At 35.6% G+C, this 17,185-nt stretch overlaps 1 protein-coding gene across 2 annotated transcripts in view; it reads left to right on the top strand.

Moving 5' to 3' along the window:
- The window catches only part of ABCE1 (ATP binding cassette subfamily E member 1), a 32,247-nt gene extending 18,130 nt beyond the window's left edge, over nucleotides 1-14,117 (top strand). For both annotated transcript variants that reach the window (XM_061384089.1, XM_061384090.1), the window contains exons 10-18: nucleotides 1,517-1,638; nucleotides 4,704-4,925; nucleotides 6,076-6,135; nucleotides 6,235-6,293; nucleotides 7,704-7,814; nucleotides 7,899-8,041; nucleotides 8,162-8,284; nucleotides 10,634-10,745; nucleotides 12,201-14,117. In XM_061384089.1, the coding sequence (XP_061240073.1) occupies nucleotides 1,517-1,638; nucleotides 4,704-4,925; nucleotides 6,076-6,135; nucleotides 6,235-6,293; nucleotides 7,704-7,814; nucleotides 7,899-8,041; nucleotides 8,162-8,284; nucleotides 10,634-10,745; nucleotides 12,201-12,248 (1,000 nt within the window). In that variant the 3' untranslated portion in view covers nucleotides 12,249-14,117. The remainder of the gene's footprint in view (nucleotides 1-1,516; nucleotides 1,639-4,703; nucleotides 4,926-6,075; nucleotides 6,136-6,234; nucleotides 6,294-7,703; nucleotides 7,815-7,898; nucleotides 8,042-8,161; nucleotides 8,285-10,633; nucleotides 10,746-12,200) is intronic.
- The last annotated feature ends 3,068 nt before the right edge of the window (nucleotides 14,118-17,185 follow it).

The following is a 17,185-nucleotide window of genomic DNA, read 5'->3' as shown; positions in this document are numbered from 1 at the left end:
CAAATGTAATAAAAGAATATACAGATACTTTGGTTCAACTCAAGATTTTTTGACTTTACAGTGTTGTGAAAACAGTACATATTCAGTAGAACTATACTTCAGATTTTGGTATTTTCTTGGTCTGTGGTGCTGAGCAGCAGCAGCAAGCTGCAGCTTTCGGTCAGCCATATGTTGAGAGGACAGACAGCTGGCACCCTTGCCACCGTTCTGCTTCTCACTTTGAGTGTAGTAGTCAACACATTACATGCGACAGTCAACACTTTATTGGAAAATAGTAAGTGTTCTGAACACATTTCAGGTAGGCTAGGCCAAGTGTCGTGTTTGTTAGATTAGGTTAAGTATGATGGATTTATCAGTGTAACTTTATAAATTGAATATCTGTAGTAGCTATAGTTTTGGAAGGTCTTAAAAGAAGATCTGAGGATGTTAAATTTGTTTCATCTGGAACTAAGAGCCTTATCTGGGGCCCTGAAGAAAAAAATGAGATTTGTTAAAAGCATATAGCAATATTAAATAGAAATATGACACCCTGAATTAGAATCTCGATAGAGAAAGAAAACAGTGAATTAGACACGCTTGACAATTTAAACAGTATATCATCGTGAATCAAATTGAGTCAGTTTTTATGGGAGTAATGATTTCATTAAATGATTAAATGATTTCATTAAAATAAAAATATGGCTGGTTTTTGTACAGAAAGCTATTAAATTGGAATTTGATGTCTGCAGGTCATTGCTTTTTGAAAATCTTAAACTGAGTTGAATAGGAATGAAATACTACATAAAAGCTTTATAACTATTATTTATTTGCCTGTTTCTACTAGAAGTACTTTTTTTCTTACTAATTAAAAAGTCAGGTCCTATTCTATCCCATTTATTAAGTGCTCCATTTCCAACACTAACCTGTTTCCTTCCTGACTTTCATTAGGTTTTTATCACCTGTAAAACTTTGCTACGTGGTCTTTTTGGTATTGTTTTATATCAATTCCTAGTCTCCACAGCTAATATTGAAAGTTCTCAGATTGAGGATTATGTCATATTCTCTACGCATCCCCTGCTACACCTGTACTGCAACTAGTGTGGGATAGGACAAGTAGAAGGGTTTAATACATAAGTTGACCAGCACAGTAAACAGTGTAGGCCTATTATATAATTATTTCTGCTTTGTAAAGTTTAAAAATGCTTTTAAACATTTTTAGTTAAACATTTAGTAAAAAAAATGTTTTTTTTATTAGCAAAACATTTATTTCATATATTCATAAATTTTCATGTTAACTTTTTTCTTTTAGTTTAGGAAAATAATTTGAAATATAAACATTGATTAGAGTCTTATTCCAAGAAAACATTTTATAACTTGCTTAATGTGGTCTATACAGTTAATTTTTTTAAATGTATTTATCTTCCTAAAATTTCCACTATAGTTTTTTTAAAGCTATGTAAATGTTTTAATTATAATTAAATATGATTTTAATTATGTTATATTACATTTTTAAATAAACATCTGTATTGATTTTCAGATATATCATTGTGGTGGAGCATGATCTAAGTGTATTAGACTACCTCTCTGACTTCATCTGCTGTTTATATGGCGTACCAAGTGCTTACGGTGTTGTCACTATGCCTTTTAGTGTAAGAGAAGGTAACTTGAAAAACTCTTCACAGTGCTCTTTCACATCAGTGCTTAGAAAATGTATTGCTGATACTAAGTAAAGTGTTGCTGTCATAGTACTTATCCAAAACTCTGGCCTTATTAAATTTAAAATCACAATAGAATATACATATATAAGGTTCTATATGTCAGTTGTTAAACATAACCTATTTCTTTTTGGAGAAGTTTTTGTGGCTAAAAATATTCTATCAGTTTCACTATTTATTTGCTATACTAAAATGTTCTTTTATATTTTGGCCTCTGTAGCATCCCTGTATTATTAGTCATCTTCTGCTTTATCTTTGACAGGCCAGTACCAGTAGGAAAACTCTTGAAATTCATTTAGTGCTCATCTTGTTTTCATGTTTCAAATTTATCTTTAATCTGTATCCTAAGTTTGTGGAACTAAGGTTATCCAAAAGTCTAATAAAACAGTTAAATATATTATAGTCTGGTGAGTGACTAAAATTCTAATACAACAGCTCAGTATGTGTATTTTCACTTATTCCTACTACTTGCAGGAAAGAGGGACTAGGGACTGTCTCTCTGGTCCATGTGTTTTCCCTACCTAAGCAAGTTAGGCAAGCAAGGTAGGCTAAGTAAAAACTAGCCTACCACTTGGAGAAGGCAATGGCACCCCACTCCAGTACTCTTGCCTGGAAAATCCCATGGACGGAGGAGCCTGGTGGGCTGCAGTCCATGGGATCACTAAGAGTAGGGCACGACTGAGTGACTTCACTTTCACTTTTCACTTTCATGCATTGGAGAAGGAAATGGCAACCCACTCCAGTGTTCTTGCCTGGAGAACCCCAGGGATGGCAGAGCCTGGTGGGCTGCCGTCTATGGGGTCGCATAGTCGGATACGACTGAAGCAACTTAGCAGCGGCAGTAGCCTACCACTAAATGGCTCCTGAAGCAAAATCAGTACATGCTCCACCTGGTATGCCTTCTTCCTTTTAATTTCTTTCCTGTTTTCCTTCACTGCTTCCTCCTATTTTTACTTTTTATGTTTCTTCTCTCCAGCTATGCCTTAAACTGATAATCTAGACATGAAAGGTCTCCTTAGTCCATATCTTGAAAATCCATGCTTGAAAGTCCATATTCCATAAGAATAATTATTCATGTAGCTTTATAGTTCCCTCAGTTGGGCAGGCTTTTCTTTTTTTAAAGCTGTAAAAAGGGTATAAATAGTTTAAGATGTGGGGAAGGACTTAATATCCCTTATCTACCTATATATTTGAGATAGATACTATCCATCTATTGAGATAATATATTTTAAGAAAAAACTTGTGAGATTGCCCAGTTTTTTTTTTACCAGTAGTCTTAAGAGATGATAGCAGAAGCAATTACTGTTTTATTCTCCTTAGTTAGCAACTAATATCAGAGTATCTACTCTCTGCCTAAAGTATTAAGTAGTTCTAGAATCATATTGATAATAACGACATGGATACGTGGCAGTCACTTTTCATAATTCTAGTTAGAAAAAAGTGAAAGTCGCTCAGTCATGTCCGCCTCTTTGTAACCCCATGAACTATATACATATACAGTCCATGGAATTCTACAGGCCAGAATACTGGAGTGGGTAGTCTTCCCAACCCAGGGATTGAACCCCGGTCTCCCGCATTGCAGGTGGATTCTTTACCAGCTGAGCCACAAGGGAAGCCCTGAAAGTGAAAGTCACTCAGTCGTGTCCGACTCTGTGTGATCCATGGTTGCTAATTCTATGTAACTATATAATTCTAGTTATAGATGCCATGTCTAAAGCATATGCTGGGAAATAGTTCCTGGTGAGGTTTTAATGTACCCTATCCGTTAAAACTATTGAACTAACAAACTGCGCTTAATCTTTCTGCTTTCCTTTAATATGCTGAAATTAACACGTTATATGTAAAAGCTCTTTATGAACTATAAAGGAATTTTAGCTTGAACTCATTTTTAAATTAAAAAGAAAAACATTGCAGTTGGAGTGTATACAGCCGATTTGTTAATTTTTTTTCCACAAAGTCACTTCTCTGAGCTTTTCTTTTCTTACCTAATGGATTGGGCAATTGTAGTAAATGGTCACTTAGATTCCTTTGAGTTTATATTTTTATTTAATGTTTGGTTTTAATTTTTTAACCTCACATTATTCTTAACATGAATTCTTAATCTTAAATGGCTTAAGATTAAAAATGCTAATTTGGGCAGAATAAATGGATCTGGTGATGTGTTCTGTCAGTATATATTTATTGAGCCACCTGTGTTCTAGTCTGAGAAGGCCTAGATTTGGTTCTTGATTGCAAATGAAATGAATAACATCCTAGACTTTCTTTCAAGACTTGCTGAAACTTCAGCTACTGTTCTTCTGTTACACATAGTAAACACAAAAACAGATCTTTTCATTGTTTCCCAAATAACCCGCTTTTCCATTTCTGTGCATCTGCCATTGTGGTTCTTAACAACCTTAGTTTGGAGGGATTTTCATGTACCAGTATGTTAGTTTTTGTTCAGTTATTAAAATCTGTTTAGATTATGTTGTTTGCACAGTAAAGCCAAGAAAAGTTCAATGAAGTTCTTAAAAATCTGCAAAGCTAAACTGAAAACAAATGCAATAAATCATAAGTTCAGCATATGGTTATGTCTCACATGAAAATGAATACTTATAACTTAAATTCTTAACTATTTTATTTCATTTTATATCAATCTGTGAAAATACTCCATTTTACTTGTCATTTTTTAAAGAAAAATTACAATTTTTTTATTTTAAAATACAGAATAAATGGCATCAGAGCCTTTCACATAAAATCTGATGGAAAAAGTCCTATAAAAATCACATAATAATGAAAAGATGTGCTTTGTATATGTGTGGTTTGTATATATAGGCATGTATGTGTGCATGAATTAAACTTGGTATTAGGTACATGAAATACCATGTCGCACTGCTTGCTGTTTAAATCTATGTATAGATTGCTCACAAGAGAGCCTAGGGTTTGGTTTTTATATGATAATTTATTGCTGTGGGAAAAGTCTAGTCTTTAATTGATCTTTGCTAATCTATTTCAATAACTTTCCAATAGGCATAAACATTTTTTTGGATGGCTACGTTCCAACAGAAAACTTGAGATTCAGAGATGCATCACTTGTTTTTAAAGTGGCTGAGACAGCAAATGAAGAAGAAGTTAAAAAGATGTGTATGTATAAATATCCTGGAATGAAGAAAAAGATGGGAGAGTTTGAGTTAGCGATTGTAGCTGGAGAGTTTACAGATTCTGAAATCATGGTGATGCTGGGGGAAAATGGTAAGTTTCCCTTATTCTGTGATATTTGAAAGTTGATTCTGTTTATCCAGCGGCTTCCCTGGTGGCTCAGACGGTAAAGCATCTGTCTGCAATGCAGGAGACCTGGGTTCGATCCCTGGGTTGGGAAGATCCCCTGGAGAAGGAAATGGCAGTCCACTCCAGTATTCTTGCCTGGAAAATCCCATGGACAGCGGAGCCTGGTAGGCTACTGTCCATGGGGTCGCAAAGAGTAGGACACGACTGAGTGACTTCACTTTCACTTTGTTTATCCAATAACTGAGTTTTAATTACTCTGAAAAATTTTGACTCAGTTATATTATAGGTCTGGGAACTAGATTGAATTCCTATATTTCTCAGTGTGGTTCACATTTTGTGACAGCATATGATTTAATTTGTCATTTAATCAAGTTCATATTTCTTATTTTGTTAACCTTCAGTGAGAATTAGATCTTTTTCTAAGTTGGTTTTTCTATGTATATATTGATACAGATGACATTTATTCATCCTAGAAACTGACCAGAAAGGAAAGAATTGGTAATTCTAAAGCAGTCTAGTTTAAAATGTTTTCCTTGCAACTTTGTAAACAGTTATACTACTGACATTTTTAAATAATAGGTTATTGTCATAAATATAGTTAGATGATTTTGAGTGCTGATGACTTCGAGATGATTTTGGAATTTTGTGCTTACAACTTACAAAACTGGAAGAAAAAAATTTTCTGAAGATTGTTGCGGTATATCAGTCTTTAGTTAATGTATTAGTCTTTAGCTTGGTTGCAATTAAATATTTCATGTTAAATGGCCTTTGTGATGACAGTGTCAATCATAACAGTTATTGTCCTGTTTTAACAATAAATTGTGTTCATCAATACTTTAACTAAAAAAGTCAAGAACTAACCCAAGACTTTATAGATCCATTTATTAAAATGGCCGTTATAAACTTTAAATAGTACGTATTCCTCCTAATGAGTTTAGAATGATGCTTGAGAGGTGAATCATGAAAGTTCAAGTAGATTTTCTATATAGCCTCCAGAATTCTGTAGTGTCAGTATGTTTTTTCAAAACTAGTTTCCCAGTTACAACCCAGTAATGCATAGTGATTTACTCTAAATGTGAAACATTTTTCAAATCAATTTGCTTTGTGTTGCCAGGTACTGGTAAAACAACATTTATCAGAATGCTTGCTGGAAGGCTTAAACCTGATGAAGGAGGTACTGTTGTAATGTTGAGTTTTTTTACTCTTTTCCATGTAGTAGATTCTAAAGATCTGAGCAGTTTTCAGTGTCTTATTTATTTGCATTATTTTGCAGGGGAAGTTCCAGTTCTAAACGTCAGTTATAAGCCACAGAAAATCAGTCCCAAATCAACCGTGAGTTATACTGGTATTTTTTTTTATTATTATTAAAGAAGAGTTTATATGTATATATACCTAGAGCATTATTACTCTTACACTCTGTCAGAATGTTTCTCCAAATCAGTCTGGGGCCCCCAAGTGGCTCAGTGGTAAAGAATCCGCCTGCCAATGCAGGAAACAAGGGTCTGATCCCTAGGTGAGGAAGATCCCCTGGAGAAGGAAATGGCAACCCACTCCAGTATTCTTGCCTGGCAAATCCCAAGGACAGAGGAGCTTAGTGGGCTACAAGTCCATGGGGTCACAAAGAGTTGGGCATGACTGAGCAACTGAGCACACACACACAGGTGTAATAAGGTAGCAAAGGAAGATATTAAGACTACTGCAGTCCTTAGTTTCATTTCCACTACTGGGAAAACTATTTTAAGTCTGTTTGGCATCTTTTTCCAAAATAAATCTTCAAAAACCTAATGTGTTTGGTGGTGCAAATGACATCAGGAAAGTGAAAGGCTACCCACAAGACTGGAGAAACTGTTTGCAAATTATATATCTAATAAGGTACTCATACCCAGAATATATAAAGAACTCTTAAAACTCGATTTTTAAATGCACAAAGGATTTGAATAAACATTTTTCCAAAGAAAGGAAACAAATGGCCAATAAGCACAGGAAAAGATGCTCAGCATTGGTAGTCATAAGGGAAATGCAAATTAAAGCCACTGTGAGACACCACATCACACCCACTAAAATGACTTCAATCAGACAAGAGCAAGTATTACTGAGGATATAGAGAAATTTGAACCTTATAGATTGCTGTTACGAACGAAAAACAGTAGAGCCACTGTTATTCAGCCATAAAAAGAAGACACGGATATATATTACAACATGGATGAGACAAAACATTGTGAAATTAACTTCCTTTGATTTCTGCAGGTGTTGTAATGAACTTATTAACTTCAGTAGCTCAGTACTCATATTGAAAATATTTATGATGACTTGACTTACATTAAAAATTTCATCATTGATGTTTTCTATAAACTTAGCTTTTTAAGTTCTCAAGACATCTTATATTCATCCCTGTCATACTGTTGCAAATTTTGTTACCTCCCAGATTGCCTAAGATTACTTGATACACATATTGACCTTTAGAAGTATTCCTAGTCTGAAATGATTTCTCCCTTGAAGCAGTCATTTATTTATTTCAGATTTTAAGATTATTGCTTTATTTTTTTTACTTGGACATGATGGGTTTTTAATTTTTTAAGTCTCAAAACATGCCCTAGCTGATAGATAAGCATCAAAATACTATGGATATCTGTTGGCAACAAATTGTTACACTTTTGCTTTGTGGCTTAACTTTGTCAAGGTGCATTAATCAGAGTAGTTTTGTACTGAAATAAAATTTGAATACTTTTCCCTTAAAAACAGGGAAGTGTTCGCCAGCTACTACATGAAAAGATCAGAGATGCTTACACTCATCCACAGTTTGTGACTGACGTAATGAAGCCTCTGCAAATTGAAAACATCATCGATCAAGAGGTACTCTTAAAATAATTTTTGTTGTTTTATCATTTTAAATGTTGGGTATCTCTACATGGTTTATTGAACTTCTTCTGCAAATAGGTGCAGACATTATCTGGTGGTGAACTGCAGCGAGTAGCATTAGCTCTTTGTTTGGGCAAACCTGCTGATGTCTATTTAATTGATGAACCATCTGCATATTTGGATTCTGAGCAAAGATTGATGGCTGCTCGAGTTGTCAAACGGTAATATCCCGTTCATAAGAGTATTACATGTGATCATGTGTACTAGAAGACAAATGTGCTTAATATAGCACTTGAATATTTGATGATATAAAACTAAGATCTCAAAATCATGTGTTTTAGTTTCATACTCCATGCTAAGAAGACAGCCTTTGTTGTGGAACATGACTTCATCATGGCCACCTATCTAGCAGATCGAGTCATTGTTTTTGACGGTGTTCCATCCAAGAACACAGTTGCAAACAGGTAAACTATTTTCTAAACCATTCAACCTGATTATAAGTTCCAACACTTTTCCAATCAGCATATAAACACTACTCATACTATTTTAATTTTTAATAAGGAAAACTCTTGAAGTGATTAACTCCCAAGATTATTCGTATACCATATTGGATGACATTGGTTAGAATAGTGGGTTTTAGACTGTGGTATAACACTGACTCATGGGAATAAGGATGCAGAGCTTTGGGCCCCTCACCGTCTCTTTCTGGTTATGTTTTGTCTGCTTTTTTATTTGGGTGCGTGACTTGCCCAATTTACAAAGTTAGTGGTAAAGGTTACTATCCCCCAAATATCGGGTATAAATGTACAGCCAAGTTTAAAATGAATGATTTTACCTCTCCTCTTTTTTCTTTCATTTCTCCTTATTGGCTTGATAGAGAGCACTTGAAATATAAAGAAGCCTAACTTTCACAGTTTATGAGAAAGTTTTTTGTTTTTTTTATTTTATTTTATTTTTAAACTTTACATAATTACATAATTGTATGTTTTGCCAGATATCAAAATGAATCCGCCACGGGTATACATGTGTTCCCCATCCTGAACCCTCCTCCCTCCTCCCTCCCCATACCATCCCTCTGGGTCACCCCAGTGCACTAGCCCCAAGCATCCAGTATCGTGCATCGAACCTGGACTGGCATCTTGTTTCATACATGATATTTTACGTGTTTCAATGCCATTCTCCCAAATCTTCCCACCCTCTCCCTCTCCCATAGAGTCCATAAGACTGTTCTATACATCAGTGTCTCTTTTGCTGTCTCGTACACAGGGTTATTGTTACCATCTTTCTAAATTCCATATATATGCATTATTATACTGTATTGGTGTTTTTCCTTCTGGCTTACTTCACTCTGTATAATAGGCTCCAGTTTCATCCACCTCATTAGAACTGATTCAAATGTTTTCTTTTTAATGGCTGAGTAATACTCCATTGTGTATATGTACCATAGCTTTCTTATCCATTCATCTGCTGATGGACATCTAGGTTGCTTCCATGTCCTGGCTATTATAAACAGTGCTGCGATGAACATTGGGGTACACGTGTCTCTTTCCCTTCTGGTTTCCTCAGTGTGTATGCCCAGCAGTGGGATTGCTGGATCATAAGGCAGTTCTATTTCAAGTTTTTTAAGGAATCTCCACACTGTTCTCCATAGTGGCTGTACTAGTTTGCATTCCCACCAACAGTGTAAGAGGGTTCCCTTTTCTCCACACCCTCTCCAGCATTTATTATTTGTAGACTTTTGGATCGCAGCCATTCTGACTGGTGTGAAATGGTACCTCACAGTGGTTTTGATTTGCATTTCTCTGAGAAAGTTCTTTTTTTAATGAGAAATTTATTATGCTTTTAGTGCTTAAATCTTACTGGGTTGAACTATATGAAATTATGGATATTTAACCATTTAACCTATAAAAACAGTAAGTTCATGTGATTCCAACGCAATATTTCATGGTGGATTTGCTGTTTGAATAATGCATCCAAGAAATAAAAGTACTTAAGTAAACTTCTTAAAATTCTTTTTTTATTTAAAAATTGTCAATTATTGAAAATAATGTACTTTGTTAGGGAAATTGCTTAGACTGTGTGAAAAAAAATGAAAGTGTTAGTTGTTCAGCTGTGTCCAACTCTGCGATCCCATGGAGTATAGCTTGCCGGTCTCCTTTGTCCATGGGATTCTCCAGACAGAATACTGGAGTGGGTAGCTATTCTTTCTCCAAGGATCTTCCCAACCCAGGTCTTCCCCACAGCAGGTGGATTCTTTACCGTTTGAGCCACCAGGGAAGCCTTCAAATAATGATCCACGCTTTGTATTTAAAAAATACTTAAGTGTTCTACAAGTATGATATGATTTAGAATGGTTTTAGTAGTAGTTTAGGTGAGAAAAAATGATTAGGATAGAAATAGTATGGAAATTTTAAAAGGAATTATTACTGAAAACCATTATGTTGTACATAGTCTTTTCAGTGCCAAATTTCTAACATAATTGTACCTTCTCTGTTAAATTTTCTTCTCTCCTAAAAGTCTTAGATCTGAAAGTCTGCAATCACCTGATTTTTCTAAAGTAGTACTTCTGGCTAAATGTTTTTTTCCATATCATAAACATTTTAAACTGTGTTTGTTTTGCACAAAAATACAGCCAAACTAGCCAAGCAAAGACATTTTTTAATATAGATTTATATTGTGATTATACTATTATCGAGATGAATTATGATTGAGGAATTAGAGGAAACAGTTATTCTTAATGTTCTTAAAAAGTAATTAAATTGGGGGGAGGGTAAAAATCAATTGTAATTGATAGACTCTATTTTTCACCCTAGTCCTCAAACCCTTTTGGCCGGCATGAATAAATTTTTGTCTCAGCTTGAAATTACATTCAGAAGAGACCCAAACAACTACAGGCCAAGAATAAACAAGCTCAATTCAATCAAGGTATGTAAAAATCTATCTCAAGTCACGGGCACTTTCTCAGTGTGGATAGTTGGAGAGTATGTTTTGAATTGAAGACTGTGTCATTAAAATTCTGTCATCTCCTTAGTTGTGAGATTCTGGTTTTTCACGTTTTAGTCCCTGATGGCACACATCAGTCTGGAGGCAGCACTTGTGATAGAGCTGCCACCGCTGCATTATCTGAGTCACACGCGTTGTACTACTTGTGTTGAGGGTACTTGCCATTTAAAGTGTTTTCAGGGAAACTACACTTGAAATAGAGAAGTTTTTAGTTTTTTTTACGCATTTTTTGTGCTTGCATAAGAACAACACGATTAAAATGTATGTTTTAAGAGTCTTAAACACTTCTTCAGTGAACATTAAATTCTAAATAATGAAACAAAAAATTTGGTTAAATCTGCAGTCTTTTAATCGGCAGTTTTTTCTCCTTTGTGGTATGTAAAGTAATTGTGCACCCTATACTTGACGTTAAATATGGTTTTTAGAAAGCAGTCATTTCTTCACGCCCAAAAAAAATGCTAAAAAAGCGTTTCTGTGTTTCTAGTATGCCTGCAATGAATGCCTCCTTAAAGCACAGCTTCCGTTTCATGGCCCTCTTGCTATCGCCCTTTCATACTCTACTCCCCTAGCTTGGCTACTAAAACGTGAGCCCTTGGAAAGCAGAGACACAGTGCATATCACTTATTCTTAAGCACCTAACACAGACTCTGGATGCCTTTAGCCTTCACTATAATATTTTATGTTTACTCTCTAGCCAGGACAATGAAATGCAAGTTTTAAATTAAAACTGAATAGTTCCTCGGTTTTGAAAAGTGAATTAAGCAGAGAAAGGAACTAAATTTTAGAGCACTTTCATAAGAATCTCTTCTGAAGCCTTACGCTTTGTGCTGTAGTTTTCTTGGGTAGAGACTCAGTTCAGTCCCCAAGGACACTTATTCAGGATAGTCTCTGTATCAATTCATCCTAGACAATCACACCTGAGTTCTAATAAGGGAGGTGCTAGGCAGATAGGTAGATAGATCATTACTTGCCAATCTGCAAATGGTACTGGGAAAAACTATTTTTATATACATTTTGTATACTAGGCAGTTCCCAAACTGACATGGTTATATTTTTATCAGGAGCTTAAAGTTAAAAGGAAGAAAATGGAATTTTAATAGTTTTTTTGGAAACAGAATTTTATATAGCAAAATTTTGTTATGTAAAGGAATTTTGTGTGAGGTGTACCAAGGAAGGTGTCTTTGGTAGGTTGTGGAGGTGAGTAGCAGAATAGTAACCTTGCCTTTGAGCAGTGGGATGAGGAATTTCCAGAAGCAGCCAGTGAGTACAGAGGAGATTGTGGGACGCTGTTGTAAGCACTGGTACTACTGTGGGTAATCCAGCCCTGGCATACCGGAGAATGGTGTTGATTTCTGTTTGCTTCTCTTTGTTTTTTAGGATGTAGAACAAAAGAAGAGTGGAAACTACTTTTTCTTGGATGATTAAAGTGAATCGGAGAATATTGATAAGCCATTTATTAAGAGAAACATTTATTGGGATTTTTGTCATATAAAATTTAAATCAGGTTTTATACACCACATGCTCTAGAGCTTGAAGTATAATTTACTTACTGTAACATCAAAAGCCAGTTGTGTTATAAATTGTCTGAATACAGAAAATGCCACTTTTCTGATCTTGATGATAGAACCCTTTTTGTGCATAACATTCTAAAATGAAGACATTTCAAGCTATACAAATTACCTCCAGGTTTCCATAATGTATAGGAAGATTTTCAGTAGGTTTATTATATATTCATGTACCAAATGCTGAGCAGTGTTGCCCCCTTTTAAAAATCTTGAAAAAGGTTTCTGCACTTACATGGTTTGCCAAGTATGCAATTATAATGAAACTGCCCTTATTTTAAAATCCAATTGATTACTTCACTGATTAAATTTGATAAACAAACATCAGGATTATATTTGTTTTCAGTCTTTGCATTAAATTGTCAGTATATTTAGACTTTGAAAGGAAGGTTACTGCGGAACACCACTGCTGGAAACAAACTATTACCAACTTGAGCATTGTTTACAGTGTTTTTGGTGCTTATAAATATCTTAAGCAAAAACAAATCATTTCAACACACGTTCCTCTTCCCCACCCCCCCAGAAAAACCTAAGTTGATTCTGAATTAGATGTAGCATTCCATAAGATTCTATATTCTGTAGTTACTCTCAAGGTAATGTCATTCTTTAAATATACCTTTCTGTAATCACTGATCAAGATTTAGAAAAAAGTATTTTAAAGAATGTTTGTTTCCCTTAAAAGTACAGTACAGGTTCAAAATCTTTAGAGTTGGTCCCTAAGCATCTGTGTTTTTAAACTTCCACAGATTTCTGATGGGCAGCCAAGGACTGTGAGCCACTTTCCTAAAGGCAACAATACCGCCAAGGAATGCCCAGATAGCAATACAAAGTATCCCTTGGTACCAAATATATTTATTTCTAGGTTTTGAATATAGAGGATATTATCTAAATCTGTTTGACTTTTTTTTTTTTTTTTTTTAAGTTTTAGATAGTGTGTAGCAGGAGTTCTAAAAACTGATCCAGATTTCTTGAACAGTGGGATACCTGTAGTGTGAAACCACTTTCAAATATACTTCTGCCTAATGCCCTGAACTGGGACTAACTCACACGACAAGTGGGAAAAGGAGTTTGCTGCTGCTAAGTCGCTTCAGTTGTGTCCGACTCTGTGCGACCCCATAGACGGCAGCCCAGCAGGCTCCCTCGTCCCTGGGATTCTCCAGGCAAGAACACTGGAGTGGGTTGCCATTTCCTTCTCCAATGCATTAAAGTGAAACGTGAAAGTGAAGTCGCTCGGTCATGTCCGACTATTAGCGACCCCATGGACTGCAGCCTACCAAGCTCCTCCATGGGATTTTCCAGGCAAGAGTATTGGAGTGGGGTGCCATTGCCTTCTCCCGGAAAAGGAGTTTAGGACATAGAAAAACTTTTAGAGCTCCCTGAAACTACAGAAGCTTTAATTAATATGCAAACAGTTGGTGAAAAGTGGTTTAACTAAGACCCATTAGGCCTTTTAAAAAATTAATTTATGTGAGTATAATGTTTGTGAAAATTTCAAATATACAGAAATAAATGGAATAAAGAATTATGATTTCCCTTTATTTTACCCTCCCAGAGATTACCAGTGTTTAATAATATATATCCTTTCATGCTTTTTAATTAAGTGTGACTATGTAAAGGGTTTGCTTTGTACATAAATGGGATTATATTGAAATAAGTAGTGCCTATTTTTAAGGATAGGTTAAACTTGTGAATGATTATTTCAAATATATTGAATAAAATAAGACAAAAGCTATTTTTAATTACTTATTCTGTACCATGTCCTTAAAATATTTTTGATATAAGAACCGAGTTCTTTCTACTTATTGCTGATATAGAATATGTATCAATTGTATTTTTCATGTAAATGAAAATTTTAAAAAGGAATTCGATGTTACTTAAAATTTTGTACAATAGAAAAGGACTTAAAATATTAACACAAAGAAAAGTGTTTTATAAAATCTGTTAACCAACTCAAATACCTCAGTGCAGATGTTAACTCTCTTAAAAAGAATGAGACTGCTCGATTATTATATCCTGATTAGAAAAAATTTCTAAGCAAAAAAGCATAGTGCAACGTAAGTTTATTATGACACCACTATTTATGAAAATGTGCGAAGTACTAAAATACATAAAAGGATACTCAGAAACAATGCTTTTGAGAAGGATAACTTGATGGTTAGGAACAGAGAACAAAGGAAACACACACACCTATTGCCTTTTGAATTTTACATTTTGTACATATCAACTGTTTAACATAGCATTTAGCAGTCTAAAAAAGTAGTGTATATGCAACTTAAGTTAACCTAATTTTACACCATAGCATCTTGAAGTCCAGTACCTTCTCTTGCTTACCAATTCAATGTGTAGTTTGGTGTCTGACATGTAGTTTTGCCTACTACTGTGTTGAAGGAATCAATCTACTCATCAGAGGTTCTGTTTCTATAGGAGGACTGGGTAACTACTTACTTGGTTGTGTACACTCCCTCATTAGTAGTTCATGTACATATATGTAAAGCCCTGAACCCGTGTCTGGTGAGTTACGAGTACCACGTGGTTCTGAAGAGAGAGTTCTGGGTTGGAGAGTCAGAAAGGGCTACAAAAGAGGCAGCTGCCACGGAAAAAGAACCTGTAAAGATGGTATAATAATCCATGTGAACCAGAAGACAGGTCAGGTCAGATATATCAGCGTGGGTACCCAAGAGCTTGGTGAGAGGAAAGGATGCAGGCAAGAGTGTGGTGAACTTTCAAGTGCCTCAAAGATTTAACGTGAAGTTTTTACATGGTTTGAGTAGGAATGAGGAAACAAAACCAGCTAGAGAAACAGAATTGTCAAATAATCGGTTCAGCAGCTTATAATTCTTTAATTTTCATTTTATTATTACTCACCAGTACCTCCTTCTTGCCTAATTGGTAGGATAAGCCGTGTGCTCAGCTGCAGCTGGTGGATCATAATTGGGCTAAGGCCATCATGACAGTCCTCTTCATAATATCCTAGTTGGTTGCAGCTCAGCATGGCATGTTGAGCAGTTATAGCCAGTAAGCTGAAGGAAGCCTCTTGGGAGTTTCTGGAAGCCCTTTTGCTTTCCTAATAAAAAGAGATATGTATCTGGTACACTTTTTTGAGGCGGTGTTGTGCCCACAAGGTGACAAAAAGGGAAATGCTGAGAAAGTCACAAGGATGCTAGCCCTGCCATTAGACACCACACAATGCCAGCAGCCACATTCCTTCCAGATTTCTTAGGAAAACAAATCCTTGTTTAAGCTGATAAACTCACGGATTTCTCTTGAGGTAAGAACCTTGGCTCTGACATCTCTTCAAAGGCTTCCCATTTACTAGTGCCAGGGGACTGGATGACCAGCTCAGAACCACTTTTCATCTTAGCTTGCAGATTCCTGGACATCAAACCTAACTAAACAAGTACGACTACAATCAGTGGATTGTTGTTTTTTCCTTAAGAATCTGGAACCCAGGCAAGGAGAGGCTTGTCTGTAGGAAATGTTTAGTTACCACTATTGTCCCTTTGACTGGGGTGCTCCTGGTGGCGGTGGTGTAGTCGCTTAGTCGTGTCTGACTCCCGCGACCCCGTGGATTGTAGTAACCTGCCAGGCTCTTCTGTCCATGGGATTCTGCAGGCAGGAATACTGGAGTGAGTGGCCATTTCCTTCTCCAGGGGTGCTCCTGATGTGAATGCTAATATAGGAGTTCAGCTCCCAACTGCACATACTTGAGTCTGCCTCCCTAATGAGACTGGTAACCATGTACATCTATCTCCTCGTGGAGAACAGCCTTGTGTCATTTCATGTCTGTACCTCTGGTTTCTAGTCTCCATTTTTGGCCCCCGATTTCTGAACATATAAAAATATAAAGGACTAAGTTACACTACTAGTAAGAGGCATATCCTAGGTAGGTACTAAAAACAGCATTACTTTCTTAGTCTAGCTGAAGGCATTTAATCCAAAGTTTTCATTTTTAAAAAAACTAGCTTACTACAAAGATTTTTGTTATTGAAACCAGTTAATAATCTCCTAGTTCAGTATTTATATAACATTCAAAGAGATACAAGGCCTCTTCCCACAGTTTACTATACTTAACATCCCTAAGACTTTCTAAATGTGAAAAATAAAACATGATCATAGTAATGACATGTATTCTAAAAGTTGATTTTTTTAAAAATAAAAGTTGATTTTTAAGCTCCAGTTTCTCTAATGAACTCAAAGGATCAATCTAAAAAAACGGACATTCATACCAACATCTGTAGCTGGATGCTTCTGAGGAGTGCATGATTCACTTGGTAGAGCTTATAGGGTCTGTGAAGGAAAATTGTACTTCCTCTTCTGCAGTTTATTCACATTCTTGTATCATTCCCTAGAGCTGCACTTAATTCAGTTAAGAGAAAGGTAGAAACTTGGGCTTAAAAGTATTTCAGTATACTGGCTACATTTTCAAATAAAACTTTCAAACAATGCTTTATCTAACTTAAAAATTCATTTAATCTATCAATTATTTGCAAATATTCTATACATTCCCATTTCATTTAATGACTGCTGAGAAAGAGAATAGGACTAGCTCTCAAACCACTTGGGGCTAGGTTCAAACCTAAATTCTACCACTTACTAGTCACATGATCCCAGCTTTATTATATATGTAATGTACCCCCACAGATCATAAATCCCACGTGGTGTTTAAATGCACATACTATTTCCTGACTGGATAAAAGCCATGGAAACTCTTAACTTCAGAATTTCACTTAAATTCCTCCAAAGATTTATATATTATATATTACTGGTTAAAACCCTAGAGCCAAAGAATCACAAGCAGAA

This window comes from Bos javanicus, chromosome 17 (genome assembly GCF_032452875.1).
Source record: "Bos javanicus breed banteng chromosome 17, ARS-OSU_banteng_1.0, whole genome shotgun sequence".
Lineage (NCBI taxonomy): Eukaryota > Metazoa > Chordata > Mammalia > Artiodactyla > Bovidae > Bos > Bos javanicus.
The sequence above is the reverse complement of the archived record's forward strand: the minus strand, read 5'-3'. Positions and strand labels throughout refer to the sequence as shown.